Here is a 15,251-nt window from a genome sequence, read left to right as displayed (position 1 = left end):
TCTAACCTATAGCAGAAAACATTATATGAAAGGAAAACCACTTTTTGAAAAATAGGCACATTTTTAATAAACAATTATTAAACTTTTAACAGTTAACTAAATACTTAAAAAGCTAGGGTTTTTTTCAGACTCTTTGATCGGCATGAAGAAAATCCATTTAAAAAAGAAAAAAGAGAAGGAAAAATCACTTGAATCTCAAAGATTTTTTACACTGAGATTTTTGTCGGTATCGGTGAGTGCTGGAATTTGTATAGTGCTGATTGCTAATACTTTGGTCACACCTGGACTAACCTAGATTACTTCTGGGTTCGAAGTGCAATTGAATAGGTTTGTCAGGTACAGGAATTAGATGCAGGATCATATCTACGAGAGCCATCGGTAACACTTCATACTGCTTGAAAATCTGTAAAGAGGAAAATGAAAATGAGGCATACCATTTAGACACATTATTACGAGAAGATAAATAATGGCAGGTTCCCACAGAACTTAAAAAATGAATTTCCTTGACTAATTTCGGTTTAAATCACTGACAATTTAAGATGTGCCTGGTTAAAAAGACATAATTTTAAATAGTTCTCAGGCAAAAATTTATTTTATGAAACGTCAAACTCATTCTAGAAAACAAATAAAGGTGACTTAACAATTTTTTTCTGTCACTTTCATCATTTTCCCTGCCATTTTAGAGGCTTCTCCTGACATTTCACGGTTTTCTGGTATTCCCTGTCTGTGGTAACCCGGTAAAAATGATACAGGTTTTAGTGCTATTTATACTCCGAGCAAACAAGATGCAATTCAATGATATGGGCAAAAAGAGACTCACCGTCGCTAGTGAGAAACATATTTGAGTTTGGGCAATTTTGCGTCCGATACAAGATCGTGCTCCCATTGCATACGGTAATGTTGCGAAGGGATCAACCACGCCTTTCAGAGAACCAGTTTGTTCATCCCGTTCCCATCGAGAGGGAATGAACTCATCAGGATCTGGAAAATATAATCCATTTCGACCGCTGGAATAAACAGACAGGATGATCATTTCCTGAAAGAAGAGAAAGACGAATCCAAACATTACTTGACCAGGGAGACTAATTATTTTTGACCACCCTCTGAGGGCATAAAGGACCACTACTCTAGTCAGAAAATTCAGCCCTACAGCACATGTTTTCTCAACAGAATTTCACGTAAAATACTTTGAGCACATTAAAAACTTTCAAAATTACATAACTTGTAAAGCCCTATCCAAAAGAGCGCAGTTAGTGGAACTTTTGGGCAAATTAGTTTAAGGAACTGAGATTTTGAGAAATAAGTTATAGCTGACATACATCAAGTTCTGAGACCAAGTTCACCCAAAGTTCCACGAACCGCGCTAGTGTGGACAAGGCTTCAGTGAGAAATAAACGTTCTCAATTCACATCGCAAATAGTAAATTCAAACTTCCTACACATGAGAAACCCTTCAACAAGTATGCCAAATTAGGAATTGAAATCAACCCATCTGTTGGGCAAATAAATAGAGCCTGGTTTCTCACATTTCTTTCTTCTTCTGACACATAAGGTATCTTTAATTTTGTCTAAAAAAAGTTATAAGACAGAAAAATTATACCATTGTAAAAAATACCAAAATTATTTCAGTGGTTAATTTGTCTTGAGTAGACTACGGTTCTCCTATGAGCAGAGAGTGTGAATTAACATAGAAAAGAACTGTTATTTCCTCACTTCTTGGGTTGAATTTAGAAAATTTTAATGCTTCCATCATAATTTACTTTTTCGTTTTTCTTTTTCATTTCTAACAGTACTTACTAGTACTGCATTGGATATGATATTTTCTATAAAAAACACAAAAAGCATCTTATCCCAACGAAACATTTTTTTTCATATGTGACCTCTTAAATTTGCACTGAATAAGCATCTTAAACACAAGCGAAACTAAATTTCAGCCTTGCCACTCATTTGATTTTACCTGTGAATGAGATCAAATTTCAATTGGAAATGACTAACCCCAGCAGGTATAATGTACGAATCGAATACTTTCAGATCTTGCGGTAGAAATCTTGCGATAAATGGGGCAACTGGATACAGTCGCATGGTTTCTCTAACGATCCCTCTCATCAGATCAGACTCACAGGTTTCTCTTAAGTTAGAGTTTTCAAATTCTTCTTTAACTTTTGTTTGAATATCATCATGCGTTGAAAGTAAATACATAGCCCATTGCGTTGTTGTTGCAGTCTGTAATAATAAAAAAAAAGTCAAACAATGTGATAGGATCAATGATGGAACAGGCAACAAACTACTTGACATTTTTAGAGACAGTCCAGACTTTATAAAGAATTAAGCTTATTAAACAAGCAGAATTTAAAATTGTTGTTCTGATTTTTATATACTAAAAATACAGATAAAAAAAGAATTTAAAGTGGTCATTTGCTTACAAAAAGAGCTTTAAATTTTTAGAGAACCAACTGCCTCTCACTAATCTCAGACCCATCATTTACAGATAAATATTTACAAAGTGAGGTTTATCCGAGAGAGGCTGATATTTTCACCGGACTGAAGCTGATTTAATAATTATTATTATTCATTAAAAAATTCATAAAATTTTATTGGCTAATTGTGAGAGAATTCTTAAAATTATCAAAGTTTAAAAAATATTATCATATTGATTGAAGTTACAGACCAAACAGGAAATTTATGCATGAGCTCAGCATTTAAAGCAATAATTGTCATAAATTAGTCAATTTGTTTCTAAACAATTTTTCAATTGAGCACTGGTAATGAGAGTTACTTAAGACTTTAAAACAATATTTGTTTTACGATACCATTTTACTTTGATTCGCTGGATGAGAATCGAAAGACCTTTTATGATGTAGCTTAACAAGAAATGAAATGGGGAGAAAGAATTGAAGTAAAGAAGGAAAATTTCCTTAAATCTGAAATTCTAATGTTCTTTCCTCCTGAAAATAACTTCAAATATAAAAAATGGTTCTCTTTGATACTTACTGTATCTCCAGCGGCGAGAATAAAATCTAAGATGATAGTGTTAATTTTCTCTTGAGGTATATTACATTGCCTTAACTGATACAGCAAGCCATCAGAGGACACCATTTTATCCATTGTTTTTATCAATTCATTTGCTGAGAAAAAAAAAATAGTACTTAGAAATTTTGAGATAACTGTACCTCAATTTCACCTAAAATAAAAACGTACAAAGTTTATGATTTATTTTGTGTTCCAGGAGAACGTAACATTCCAATTAAACATTTCAGGAGAGAAAAGATACATAGAATATGCGATCAAATATGACTTTTTCCCTGTGGAACTCTATCTGTTCTTCCGTCTGAGTTATCTGGTTTTTCCCCCCCCCCCTTTTTTTTTTTTCTTTTACTAGATTTGAATAATTAATGAATCATAAATATTTCATATTCTTCACATTATCTCACATGAACCAACAGGTTTTTTCACTACATCACTAGTCATGGATGTTGATCAAGCTTTTTGAAAAAATTATATGAATTTTAAACTATAAACTTGCTCTTACAGTAAGAATTTAGAGGGTAAGAACTTACAAATTTCAAATGAGGTTCCTACAACAGTTGAAAAACGCCTCCATGCTGGAAGCCTCCATTTAGCGGCAAATTCCACTGATATTTGTGATAGAGCCACAGATTCCTTGTATATATCCCTAACAGATTTAGCAAGAATACCTGTCCAGGGCCTCACTTCACGCACATGTTTTGGAAAAGATGATCCAACAATCACTGCTACCATGACTGCAAAATGTAATAAAGAAGGAAAATAAGACTTAAAAATAAGAATAATATCTATAAATAAACCAAAGAACCAAACATCTTCATGACTGTGTCTTAAAAATTCTGCTAAAATTTTCTTTTGTCTACAGAGACGTACACTTCGACCTTGAAACTTTCAGACAATGCATCTCATCTGCGATGTTTAAAAATCTTCGCTGCTCCCATTTTATTTGCTTGAAAGAGAACAAATCAACATCATTCCGCAAAGTCTTCACCGAGTTTTCTTCGCAAAGAGAGAAAAATTCAAAAAAGTTTTCAAGAATGGACACTGAATAGGTTTCAATTTAAAAAATAAAGCATGACAGGAAGTCTGCAACCTTGAAAATCAATGTACGTGTTCTTGCAGTTTCCCCATCAATACATTTCTCATGAAATTAACACAAGACATTCAGGGAATGACAAGGAAAAATCATTCAAAATTGGGAAATTTATGGATGATGGCACTGTTAAAATCTTGCCAAAGTGCCCTAAAACTCTACCTAAATTCTCATTACAAGGGAGAAAACTTATGCGCAAAATCCGGTGCAAAACTAGTTACGACCGATCAGGGCGGCAACTTCAGACGTGCTTTAGGTCTGATGGGACCCGTAAATAGAGCAGCCTATCTTCCTAATCTTTCTGCTTACAAGCTCCAAGAAATCATGAGAACCAAACAGTGATTTGAGCAGACCGAAAACACGTCTGCAATTGCCTCCCGAATCGGTCATAACTAATGTTTAACAAAACAGCATAACTTTTTGAGGGAAATGTTGCTTACATAAGTTTTTTCCTTCTATGATGGGAATTTCAGATCTAAACTGAATTCTAGCAGGTGTTGGCTGAAAAATTAACTGTGTCGGAATCAATCATGTGCAAAAACCTGCTCGAGATAAAAATTATAGTTTTCCCTGGTATAATATTAAAATTTGACAACAAAATTGAACACTTGTTCTTTTGCAGAAACCCTTTTTTTTTCTTCCTTCTTTAACAGTTGGGAAGTTTCAATAGCAGCTCATGAATGAAAGTTTGCAGGGACTGGACAAAATTCCATCGATAGTACGCTTTTGCTATGAAATACAAAAAACAAAAATCGCATGTTTGGTGGCCTGATCGAGACAGGAGATCTAGTCAAAGTAGTTGCAGAAAGGGAATACGTCAGCAAGAAAAACTTGGAATTTAAAGTTATCAGGTAATTTTAGAGAAATGATCCTTTTATCACACTGCAACTCATCTTTCAATTATTTTCTACTTTAGCAGTGATTACATTGAGTTAAGTTCCTCTAAATATAGGCATCCATGAGCGATTTTTTAATCAAACTAGAAAAAAACTTTTAAATTTGGACCTAAAGTAAGTGTTTTAAAAAAAAATAGATGTAATTATACCTACTCACAGAGAATTGAGAGCTCATACAATTTCTGCTCTAGATTCAATATTTCTCCATCATCTGATAGAGCATACCATTCATCAATCAACCGATTAACCATGAGCTCACAATTGTCTAGTATATGCTGTCCATCATAGTTTTTCAGAAGGAGAGGATTGAGAAGTTTTCTATAAAGCATCCATTCCTCTCCGTTCCTGAAATTTAATTTCCAATTTTAATATTAAAAGCTAGTTAACCTTAAGAATATGAAGTTTGATTTTGATAATACATATCAATGGTAAAACTACGATAAAACATATTGACGGTGTAAGTCGGCAATCATATAACTCGTTTGCGGTGTCTGAAAATCTCCGCCTCTATGTTATTTTCTTAAAAAAGAACAGATTGACCTCATTCCTTGAAGTTTATGCAGAATTTTCTTTGCACGGAGAAGAAAAATCACGGCAGTTTTAAAGTATTGCTGTTGATCAGTTTTCCATTTAAAAAATAAAGTATGACAGGAAGTTTGCGACGTCGCAAACCGAGATGTTATGTGATTGCTGACTTACACTGCCGATATACAGCCAATTGCTTTCTTACAATCTGCGTTTCTCTTATAATTTCAGAGAATAAGACTTTAGGGGAGTCGGAAGTAATTTTTTTCAGCCAATTTTTATCCCGTTTTTTTTTCTCATCGAATTCTACATGTTCCTCAGTTCTGTACGTTTTTTTTTTCCTAATCTTCTTTCTCAACTACAGACGAGAGGTTTTTCTCTCATTATTCATAAAAAAATAAAAAGAAAGAGAAAAAAATGAGTTCAAAAGTCTCATTTGCAAGGTGTTTTTTTTATTTTGTAAACAAATTCATAAAAATATCAAAAATCCGATTTCGGACTAATGCTACGGCTGTCAGTCCCAAAAACAGTCTTAAAAAGGCTAAATTAATCATGCATTCCATAGAATGTGGACGAAGAATGCGCAAAAAATTAGTTGCAGCAACCCAGGGCAGGCCAGAAAATTTCTCTCATTAAAACTCCTACTTGTTTAATATTTGGACAACTTTTTCCACTGTTCAAGGGGCAGCACTGCAGACAGCGGCAAGCCCGAAATATGGTCAACTTCACACCTTGTAGTTTCGCAAATTTTCCCTTAAAATAGGAGTAATAATTTACTTGTACTTACATGAAGTAAAGACCCCTTTCAGTCTTATGAATTTTATTATAATGAAGCCATGCCTCTGGCAAAACATGTATCGGGTACCTTCCTTCATGTGCAAATACACGTCTCATTTCATGAGGGTCAGAGATGAAAACTGCTGTAACAGGACCCAAAGATTCTCGAAAGATAGGCCCATACTTGTCATGCAATTTATCCACATACTTGTGCAGCTGTTTTCCAAAACGGGACTGCTGCATGACTGATAACCTGTGCAATGCTGCTGACCACTGTTTGGGGGATGGAATAGACTTCGTCTCAGCATTAGCAACAGACTCTGAGGAGTAGTGTTTGAAAAACTGGCAACATTGTTTTGGTCGAAGTCTTCTCAGATGCTGTACCATTTTTGACGATTTAAGGAATTTAATTCTTCTTTTCTGGAAAATAAGAAAGAAAGAATGAAATCATTACTTAGATACATTTGTGAATAAAAATGCAAAGTTGAAACGGTACTGAATGGGAGTGATTTGGGGTGACTCCGTGCAATTGAATTTCCCGCGTATGGCTGAATATTTTACATAATACGTAGATATGACAACAGGGTGCGACTTCTGAAACTTTTTCATAGGTTATGGTTGAGGAAAATTTGTGATTGTGTTGGTTGTGTGATAGTAAACATGAGCGCGATTCAGAGTAATAAAGGTTGAAATCTAATAAAATTCCGTCGCTTAAAAATGTGAAATGGCTTCAATTAAGATTCAAGATAAAAATTTCTCCTATTACATTCAACAACAATTGGCAGCTTTGCTTAGGAACACTAGCACCTCAGTGAAATTCATCTGTGTTGTGACTTTCTTCTGTTACTTCTTATCATATTGGGATGGAGCCGTGCGAAGTATCAGTGTTACGCCCGGGTTTTTCTTCCCTCCATCCTTCTGGATTTGGACAGCGTTCACATTTTGCTTCCTCGAGATACATTTCTGGGAGGTCTGCGTCGATGTAATTATTGTGGGGCTATGCGGAAAGCTGATAGAGCCATTATGGGGGGCCATGGAGATGATGACTTTTTTTGCAATTGTAAATTTTGGTGTAGCTATTATAAGTGCTCTTTTTTACTTACTACTATACATGTGTACATTTAATGAGGAGCTGTTGTTCCAAGTTCACATTCACGGCTTAGCAGGATATGTTGCGGGCGTCACGGTAGCTGTTAAACAGATGATGCCTGATCATGTCATAATGAAAACCCCAATCGGGAAAATGACAAATCGGAACATTCCTCTGACTGCAATCACATTGTCTGTGGTACTGTGGCTCATTGGATTGCTGGAGGGGACGAATCCCACAATGATAACTTGCGGAGTTCTAGTCAGTTGGATCTACCTACGCTTCTACCAGTACCATACAAACGGATCGAGGGGAGACATGGCCGATAATTTTGTGTTTGCCAGGTGAGCATCTTGAGTGTTGAACCATTTCAGTAATTCAAAAAACAACCCAGGAGAACTTGCCCTACTCTTATGGTTCTGAATTTCATGGAATTCAATTACATTTGTTTCTGTTGGAATTTCATGGATACATGTTCAAGCAGCTTGAGGAAGCCACTGCTGTTGACCGAAACTTCCTGTTCACTTACATGTAGCTCCTTTACAACCGTGTAACATCTATCATCAAATCTGTTACTATCATCATAATGTTTGATTCTAAAATGTGTGAAGCCCCTGAGGGCAGTGTGTGTCACATTACTTCATGAATTATTCACCTCAGTAAATGAATGAGAGAATAGTTCAAGCTATTTCAACCAATAAATAGTAACAATGGGTTTTTTTTTTACCCGCCTGAAGTTCCCTCACTGAAAGTAGTCTAGGTAGTAGAGTGATTGGGTCCGTAAGTAAATAGTTTAACGTGAACGCTAGCTCTGTTTTAAGTTCTCAAGAGTTGTGAGGTCTTATAGTCCTGCTGCATTATAGAAAAGGGGGCAGCTGCAGGAGATGTGATAATAAAGCTGAATTTAGAATTTTCAGATCCCTGGTTGCAGTCAGTGGTGAAGGACAAAGGAACCTCTAAATTTATACCTTGGGGTCTAAGGGTGTACCCTAGAGCTTCCTAGGTTATTTTGGTCTAAAACTCACAGGAATCATTATTCCTCAATTTTTTTTTTTTTTTTTTTTTCATGAATCTATGCAAAGTTGCATGTATGAATAATTTCCAATGATAATATTATCAATTTTTTCTTGATCTCTCACATAATTGAAGAAGGTACGAAAGCAACATTGAGATGTATAATATCGCGAAATCACCCTCAGATCGGTCTTTTTCTACCCATTTCATTTTATTAACATTTCAAGCCATGGAATTCAGATTTCCAGTAGTATGTATTTAATTAGATGTATTTCATTTTTTTCCAGTTTCTTCCCGAATGTCCTTCAGCCAGCAGTAGCTGTCATAAGCAATACAATTTATGAATTCATGGTAAAATTGAAGCTTTGCCGTCGAACTGTTAGAAAATTTGACATGGCTGCTGCTCCCACAGGTGTTACAGTTACTATTCCCGGAACAGATCCAATTGACATGGAGCGAAGGAGGTAAGAGTTCTTCTGAATGCAACCACAAAACAAATGAAGTACCTGCCTGGTGAGTGGTTGTCAAGGAGGTTGCAGAAAAGTTATGGCTCCTTTTTAACAGCCACCTACCGAGCAGGAACCTATGCACTGCCTTTCTAGGGAAAAGCACAGTATAATAACAGGGAAAAAAGAGTATGCGCTGAAGGATGTTATACTTTAAATTCTACCATGTATGATATGAAAATGTTGATTAAGTCACTTATCAACCCTATTTTTCTCAGAACTGAGAGGTAGAAAGTCTATTTTCAAAATCTCCTCAGGTTTAGAAGGTCATAGGGAACCATATAATTAAAAAAATAAGCCAAAGCCGAGTTCCTTGGTTTTCCCAATAGACTCCTTTGACTAGATGTTTATCTTTTTTTTCATGCCCATCATTCCTGAAGACACAGTAGGTAGATCATCGTTTTCATGTTCAACTACTGCAAGTGTCATTTTTAATAAAATAAGGTGGCATGGTGTTTTGTGGTTCGGGACTGTTACAGCCTGCACTGCCTGCAAGTATGATGTTTCAACTGTCAAAAACAGTAAATTTTATCACTTCAAAGAGGAGCCCTCCCTTGATATTTTCTTGACTATCATAAAAGGAATAGCCAACCATGAACACCATAGCTGATCTGCACTAGAGTGTTGAAAAAAACAGAAAACTTGATTTTGCTCCACTCATAACATATCGACGGTGAAACTACCAAACCACGTATCTCGGTTTGCGACGTCGCAGACTTCCGGTCATTCTTTATTTTTTAAATGAAAAACTACTTAACGTCCAGTCTTGAAAATTTCTGTGATTTTTCCTCTTCGTGCGGAGAAAATTCTGTGAAAATTTCAAGGAATGATATTGATTTGGTCTACTTCAAAAAAATAAAATGCGAGCGTAGATTTTTAAACACCGCAAACGAGATACGTGGTTTGGTAGTTTCACCGTCGATATACACTAGTACAGTGGACTACATTTTGCTGAAAGGTAACAAGAACATTGCAAAACTGCCCTCACTTTAGTTCAACTTCAGATGACGATCCGGAAAGATATCAAATCTTAAATTAATCAGAATATTACCCTATAAATTTCAGTTTTTAGTCCAAACTCAGTTATCAAAAAAAAAAAGTCTTGCAATTTAGGTGTTCCATCTTAGCAGCATTGCAATGTTTGGGGTTCCGTATTGTTGGTGATTGGTTCTCTAATGGCACAGGGAGGACTTTGCTCGAAGCAAGGCAGGTATTTATAACCCAAATTATCTGCCAAGTCAGCCTCGTCCTCATGTCCTATGATGTAATATTAAGTTGGATTTAATTCCTATTTTGATTTCCTCAATACCACGTAGTAAGTATGGGACCGAATCAGGATTTAGGAATTACTATAAGTAATTGTGGAATGTGTCTTATGATTTCAAAACGGTTAAAATCAACATATTCTTGTATTCTAATATATTTTAACTCTCTTCTTCAGACAAATTGCTTTAAAAGCACTCAGTGAGCGACTCAGCAAAGTTGAACACACTCCTCTGGTGAGCAAGACTAGCAACTTGAACAAGGGTTCTCCTTCACACATCGTACAAGGGAATATCTTGACCCCAGCCAAGAAGTCGAAGAGAAGTGAGCAGACGCCAACTACTAGTGTGACAACTCCGAGTGGGACTTCGACTCTAATTAATATACCACCTAATTCAGAACCCTCCGTTTCTGACGTCTGACTCGTCTCTGATGTGAAATAGATTTTTTCCCAAAATTTTGCCGAGGAAGGAAGAAATCCACTTTGTACATATCTTTAGGTATCCTGTTTTAATTTGCTTCGTAAATAATGCATTTAGTTTATTAATAATAAAAAATTTTAACAAAATGAATGAGTATTCTACCTACTGCAAATCAATATTTAAAATTGAACCCAGTATTCTGACTTCTCCTTCATAAAATTTTAAGAGCTAGCTACGATTTTTCAGGAGCTCCATTAACTTTTAGGATACATATCATAAACTATCACTGCTTCGCTATTGCGAGTTTAAAAAGGTTTGGTTGAAAAAGTTTGGTGAAAATCTCGAGAGGCCTAGACAAAGCATGAGCAGTTCACAAGAATAAACTATTCAAAGTCCTACCCAGCCAAGTTCAGGGCACAAAATTTACATATAATAATGTAACTTACACTTCGTGAGCACAAAATACGCTTAACTGCTTGTAAATTATTCTTTAAGATATTTCTGAGAGTTTCCTATTAAAATCTAATCGGTGAACCGGACTTGAAAAAAATTCCTTCACAGGTAATTTTACCTGTATGGATTAAGGTCTCTTCTTGCAAAATTATTGGGGGGGGGGGGGGGGTCGAGCAAAATTAGTAATACGTACTTGTTGTCATATATTTGCGAGGCATGCCATCTAGTGTTACACTTATTACCATAACTCGGTTGGCGACGTCGCAGACTTTTTGTTATACTTTAGAGAAGAAAATTCTGCAAAAACTTCTGCAAAACAGAGGCAGAGATTTTTGGACACCGCAAACGAGATATGGGACTGGGACTTTCGCCATCAACATGTCTGCTGTGTCACCCAATGCTGTTATTGGTATATTGTGCTCTGTCTTTTCATTTCAGAATATCTGAGGGCTCAAGAGGGATTTTTTGCTCAAAACTTTTTTATGAAGCAAAAATTGAAAGAAAAAAAATAGAAAAGAGAGTTGATTTTTGTAATTTTTTTTTTTTTCCTAGCTTTCTTGTATACTTGTGTCGTTTGTGAAGAGAAAGGAAATTTTGAGGGTGAGATGGCGACTGATGGGCTCCAAAATACTTTTTGCACTCTTCCCAAGACAGTTCTAGAAGGGACTGTGGACCCTCAAACAGCAGGGCCGGATTAAGGGGATGGCCACATGGGCCGCGGCCCATGGCGGCGAAATGTAGAGGGCGGCAAATTTTGCAATCATTTTGAATGTAGGTACCAAAAAAAAGAAGAAAAAATCGGATTCAGAAAATAAATTACAAACGAGAAAAGGCGACAAAATCTCTCATTTCCTGAGAGTACAGTAATTTCTAATTTTGTCGTCTTTCGGTGGTACAAGATACAACACCTTTAATTAGTCGAGTTAAGAGAGAAACCAAACACGCACTTCGACCGGCATGGCGCATAGAGCAATGATGACGAGGATGAGGACTGAGATGAAAAGGAGAAACCCTCGGCGCGGCGCGGCGGTCGGCATGAAACGCATAGCGCCTACAAGACTGCATGAATACTTCACGCATTGCGTCAAACACACTGCAGTCGGCTTGAAATGCATAGCGCCTACAAGACTGCATAAATGCTTCACGCATTGCGCCAAACACAGTGCGGTCGGCGCAGCGGCGGAAGTTAAAATTATTAAACCACATTCATGTTTGTTCTTTCATAATTTTTTCGTTCGTTTGTTTTAAATGGAAGGCCTCGTCCAAACAGGGTTGGGTTTACGGAACTTGACTTTCGCGTAAAGTTCCGTGAACTTTTGTTAAGTAGTGTTGACAGGGCTTTCACAAAAAATGTGCCCAACACGAGTAAATGCGTCTCATACACCCCTCCTCCACCGGCACGTTCACTTAACGAACGAGAAGGGGACGGAAAAATACGCAGGCGGCCCATGGGCGGCAAGTAGGTAAATCAGGCCCTGTCAAGGAGGGATACAGGCAATACAATCACGCTACGGAAAAACACAGTGTGAGCTTCAGACATTGCCAAATTTTTTATGATCAAATACAAAGTTTCCGGGAAACTTTTGTATATTTTTCTCCCAATTTTCCAGAAAATCTCATTCCAAATTCAATTGATAAAGTCTGATAATTTCATGGGAAAATATTTGTTAATTCTCTCAAAACAGAAGGTTTTATAATGAGAAATTTGGCAGCATCCGGATGTTTTTACGGCGTTTTTCCTTGGCACAGCAGAATACCTACTTGAGCACGCGCTAGTCAGGTAATGTGAGAAAATTTTCCGACCACAAGTCCTTTTTTTTCTTCGAAAAAATTTTAAAAAAAAAAATAAATCAATAGGTAGATACTTTGTTTGTGGAGTTCCCTGACTATCCAAGTACTCTTAACTACTTGTCGAAGTGGCAGTTCCAACTGATTATTGCTCCACTAAACTTTCTGCACCGATGTCCTTGACCGAGTAACAAAAGTGGAGAAAGCTTCAAACATTTTTGACAGTATTTAATTTGTTATTAAATTGACAATGTAAATAAATTTAAGTATTTTGAGAAAGAGCTGTCTAGTCAGAGGATAAATTCAATCCAGATATGTATAGTAAACAGCTGGCCTCAGTGGTGTAGTATTAAGAATAGTTTGCAGCTAACATTGACGTCTCAGGTTGAATCCCTGTATTGACATGTTTTAAAGGACACTTAAAAATCAATAATCTCGACCGGAAAAGACCCTGCTGCCAATTCAATCCCTTCTTAGGTAGTCTCTTTGAGACCACAGGGTCTGGTACGGACTTGACTATCCCATACCTATAATCATATTTTTGCTTAGTTTGGCTATGTTGTGGCTAAATTGTGGATCACTTGCATTATGCGCTGCCTGTAGTTCAAGATAGAGCCAGACCCCTGTTGGTGGGGTCATTGCCAACAACAAACCGAATTCGGTAGGTGATGTCAGCCATGGTTATCGATAGAATCTGCCGCTGATTATCAGGCAACCGCTGCGCTAGACCTTGCAGGAATATCGTATGTATCATTCTTACCGGTTAAGGAGCAAGACCAACTTCATGGCTAATTCTCAAGCCTTGCCCAAACTGAGGACTTTAGTGCAGCTTAAGCTCAGGATTTAAAAACGTATTGATGCGCTTTTTCATATTCCTGGACTTAAGACACAATGTGACATCTCCTTCAAATGACGATCGTCAGAAAGTAAATGGTGATCAAACATTCCGATTTTCAAGCGTATAAGTCTTCAACAAAGATTACTGGTCCTCTAAAAGCACTCATACTTCGAGATTGAGGTTAAAATTCTTACCTGGCTTATTCACAGACAGCTGCACCAAGACAGGCGGGCCTTGACCGTCGACCAAGAAAACGAAATTGAGATTCTCACTCAAGAAGTCAAGAATTGCAACCACACGCAAATCTGTCATCAATTCTGCCCATTCTGCACAATACACGGTCAGCAGATCATGAGACAAGAGACACCAAGAGCGGCAAAGCGGCTCTGATAACTTTATTTACCTGATAATGATGCGACTGATGATGGAACCTCTAAGCTCTAAGTAAGTCCCAACCAGGGTTGCTCGCAACCCAGATTCCAGATTTTCGTCCATAATTCCCATAATTCCATCCCTAGGGAAGGAAGCATTGGACAGTTCCAAGTTGTAAGTTGCTTCAAAATCTTTATCAATGAGAAACCTGAGTGACCTGAGTCGAAAAGAGTGCACTTTTTGTTGTCTCCTTTCCACTTGGCCCCTTGTTTCACCGTACAATAGAGTCGCAAAGTACTGGATCGCCGTTGAAGTCACTTTTCGAGGCTGTTTTGTCCAGTTCTCCGGAGACTAGTGTGCGGCGACTAGCGACGACGCATACGCAGAGACTCGCGCTCAGCGCTCCCCACCTCCCCACTCCCGACTCGGCTCCGTTCGTCGGCTAGGTCCACACACATTGAATCAGCTAAGTAGGCCGGTAATAAGTCTGAAATTGAGTCCATATATGAATATTACCCAGGAGTAACATACATTAATGGATTCGTTATGGCTTTGAATATCTATTTATAGCAAAATTTGCACAAATTAATATAGATGGAATTTAAAAAAGTCGAAAAAACACAAGCAGTCGTTGATTTCTCCATAAGCCACCGTGTTAAAAAATGCCGGTTGGTTCACAACTTGGTAGTTAAGTCAGAAATTAAATCCCTATATGAATATTCTCCAGGAGTAATATACATCAATGGATTCATCATGGCTTTGACTATCTAATTATAGCAAAATTTGCACAAATTAATATCAATTGAATAAAAAATGTCGAAAAAACACAGGCAGTCGTTGCTTTCCCCGTAAGCCGCCGTGATAAGAAATGCCGGTTGGTTCACACTTGGTATAAGTCAGAAATTAAATCCCAATATGAATATTATCCAGGAGTAATATACATCAATGGATTCATTATGGCTTTGACTACCTTTAAATAGCAAAATTTGCAAAAATTAATGCTGATTGAATTATTAAATACCTAAAAAACACAAGCAATTCTTGATTTCTCCATAAGCCGCCGTGTTACAAAATGCCGTTGGGTTCGCAAATGGTTCACTATTTTCGGAGCACACGTGGCTCGGAAACGCCTGTTAATGGATTGGCTTCATCGGCGCTCCAGTACTTTGCGACTCTATTGTACTCTATGGT

General features: G+C 37.1%; 2 protein-coding genes across 2 annotated transcripts; one reads left to right on the top strand and one right to left on the bottom strand.

The window, feature by feature from the left end:
- Positions 1-41: 41 nt before the first annotated feature.
- Positions 42-14,071, bottom strand: sad (Cytochrome P450 family protein sad). Its single transcript, XM_019061729.2, has 8 exons — positions 13,883-14,071; positions 6,325-6,734; positions 5,170-5,357; positions 3,557-3,760; positions 2,991-3,124; positions 1,995-2,222; positions 821-1,036; positions 42-403 (listed from the first exon to the last, which is right to left on the bottom strand). Exons 2-8 carry the CDS (start codon positions 6,699-6,701, stop codon positions 287-289), a joined length of 1,464 nt encoding a protein of 487 aa, XP_018917274.2. The 5' UTR covers positions 6,702-6,734; positions 13,883-14,071; the 3' UTR covers positions 42-286.
- Positions 6,919-10,759, top strand: LOC109044167 (transmembrane protein 115). Its single transcript, XM_019061730.2, has 3 exons — positions 6,919-7,748; positions 8,706-8,882; positions 10,366-10,759. Exons 1-3 carry the CDS (start codon positions 7,039-7,041, stop codon positions 10,607-10,609), a joined length of 1,131 nt encoding a protein of 376 aa, XP_018917275.1. The 5' UTR covers positions 6,919-7,038; the 3' UTR covers positions 10,610-10,759.
- Positions 14,072-15,251: the final 1,180 nt, after the last annotated feature.

This window comes from Bemisia tabaci, chromosome 2, assembly GCF_918797505.1.
Source record: "Bemisia tabaci chromosome 2, PGI_BMITA_v3".
NCBI classification, from domain to species: Eukaryota; Metazoa; Arthropoda; class Insecta; order Hemiptera; family Aleyrodidae; genus Bemisia; species Bemisia tabaci.
This window is presented reverse-complemented; position numbering and strand designations above follow the sequence as displayed.

Coding starts and splice junctions, on each gene's coding strand:
- LOC109044167 (XM_019061730.2), top strand. CDS start 7,039: ATGGCTTCAATTAAGATTCAAGATAAAAATTTCTCCTATTACATTCAA. Junction 7,749..8,705: donor GATAATTTTGTGTTTGCCAG/GTGAGCATCTTG, acceptor ATTTTTTTCCAG/TTTCTTCCCGAATGTCCTTC. Junction 8,883..10,365: donor ATTGACATGGAGCGAAGGAG/GTAAGAGTTCTT, acceptor TCTCTTCTTCAG/ACAAATTGCTTTAAAAGCAC.
- sad (XM_019061729.2), bottom strand. CDS start 6,701: ATGGTACAGCATCTGAGAAGACTTCGACCAAAACAATGTTGCCAGTTT. Junction 2,223..2,990: donor TTCTCGCCGCTGGAGATACA/GTAAGTATCAAA, acceptor TTATTATTACAG/ACTGCAACAACAACGCAATG. Junction 1,037..1,994: donor CGTACATTATACCTGCTGGG/GTTAGTCATTTC, acceptor CTCTTCTTTCAG/GAAATGATCATCCTGTCTGT.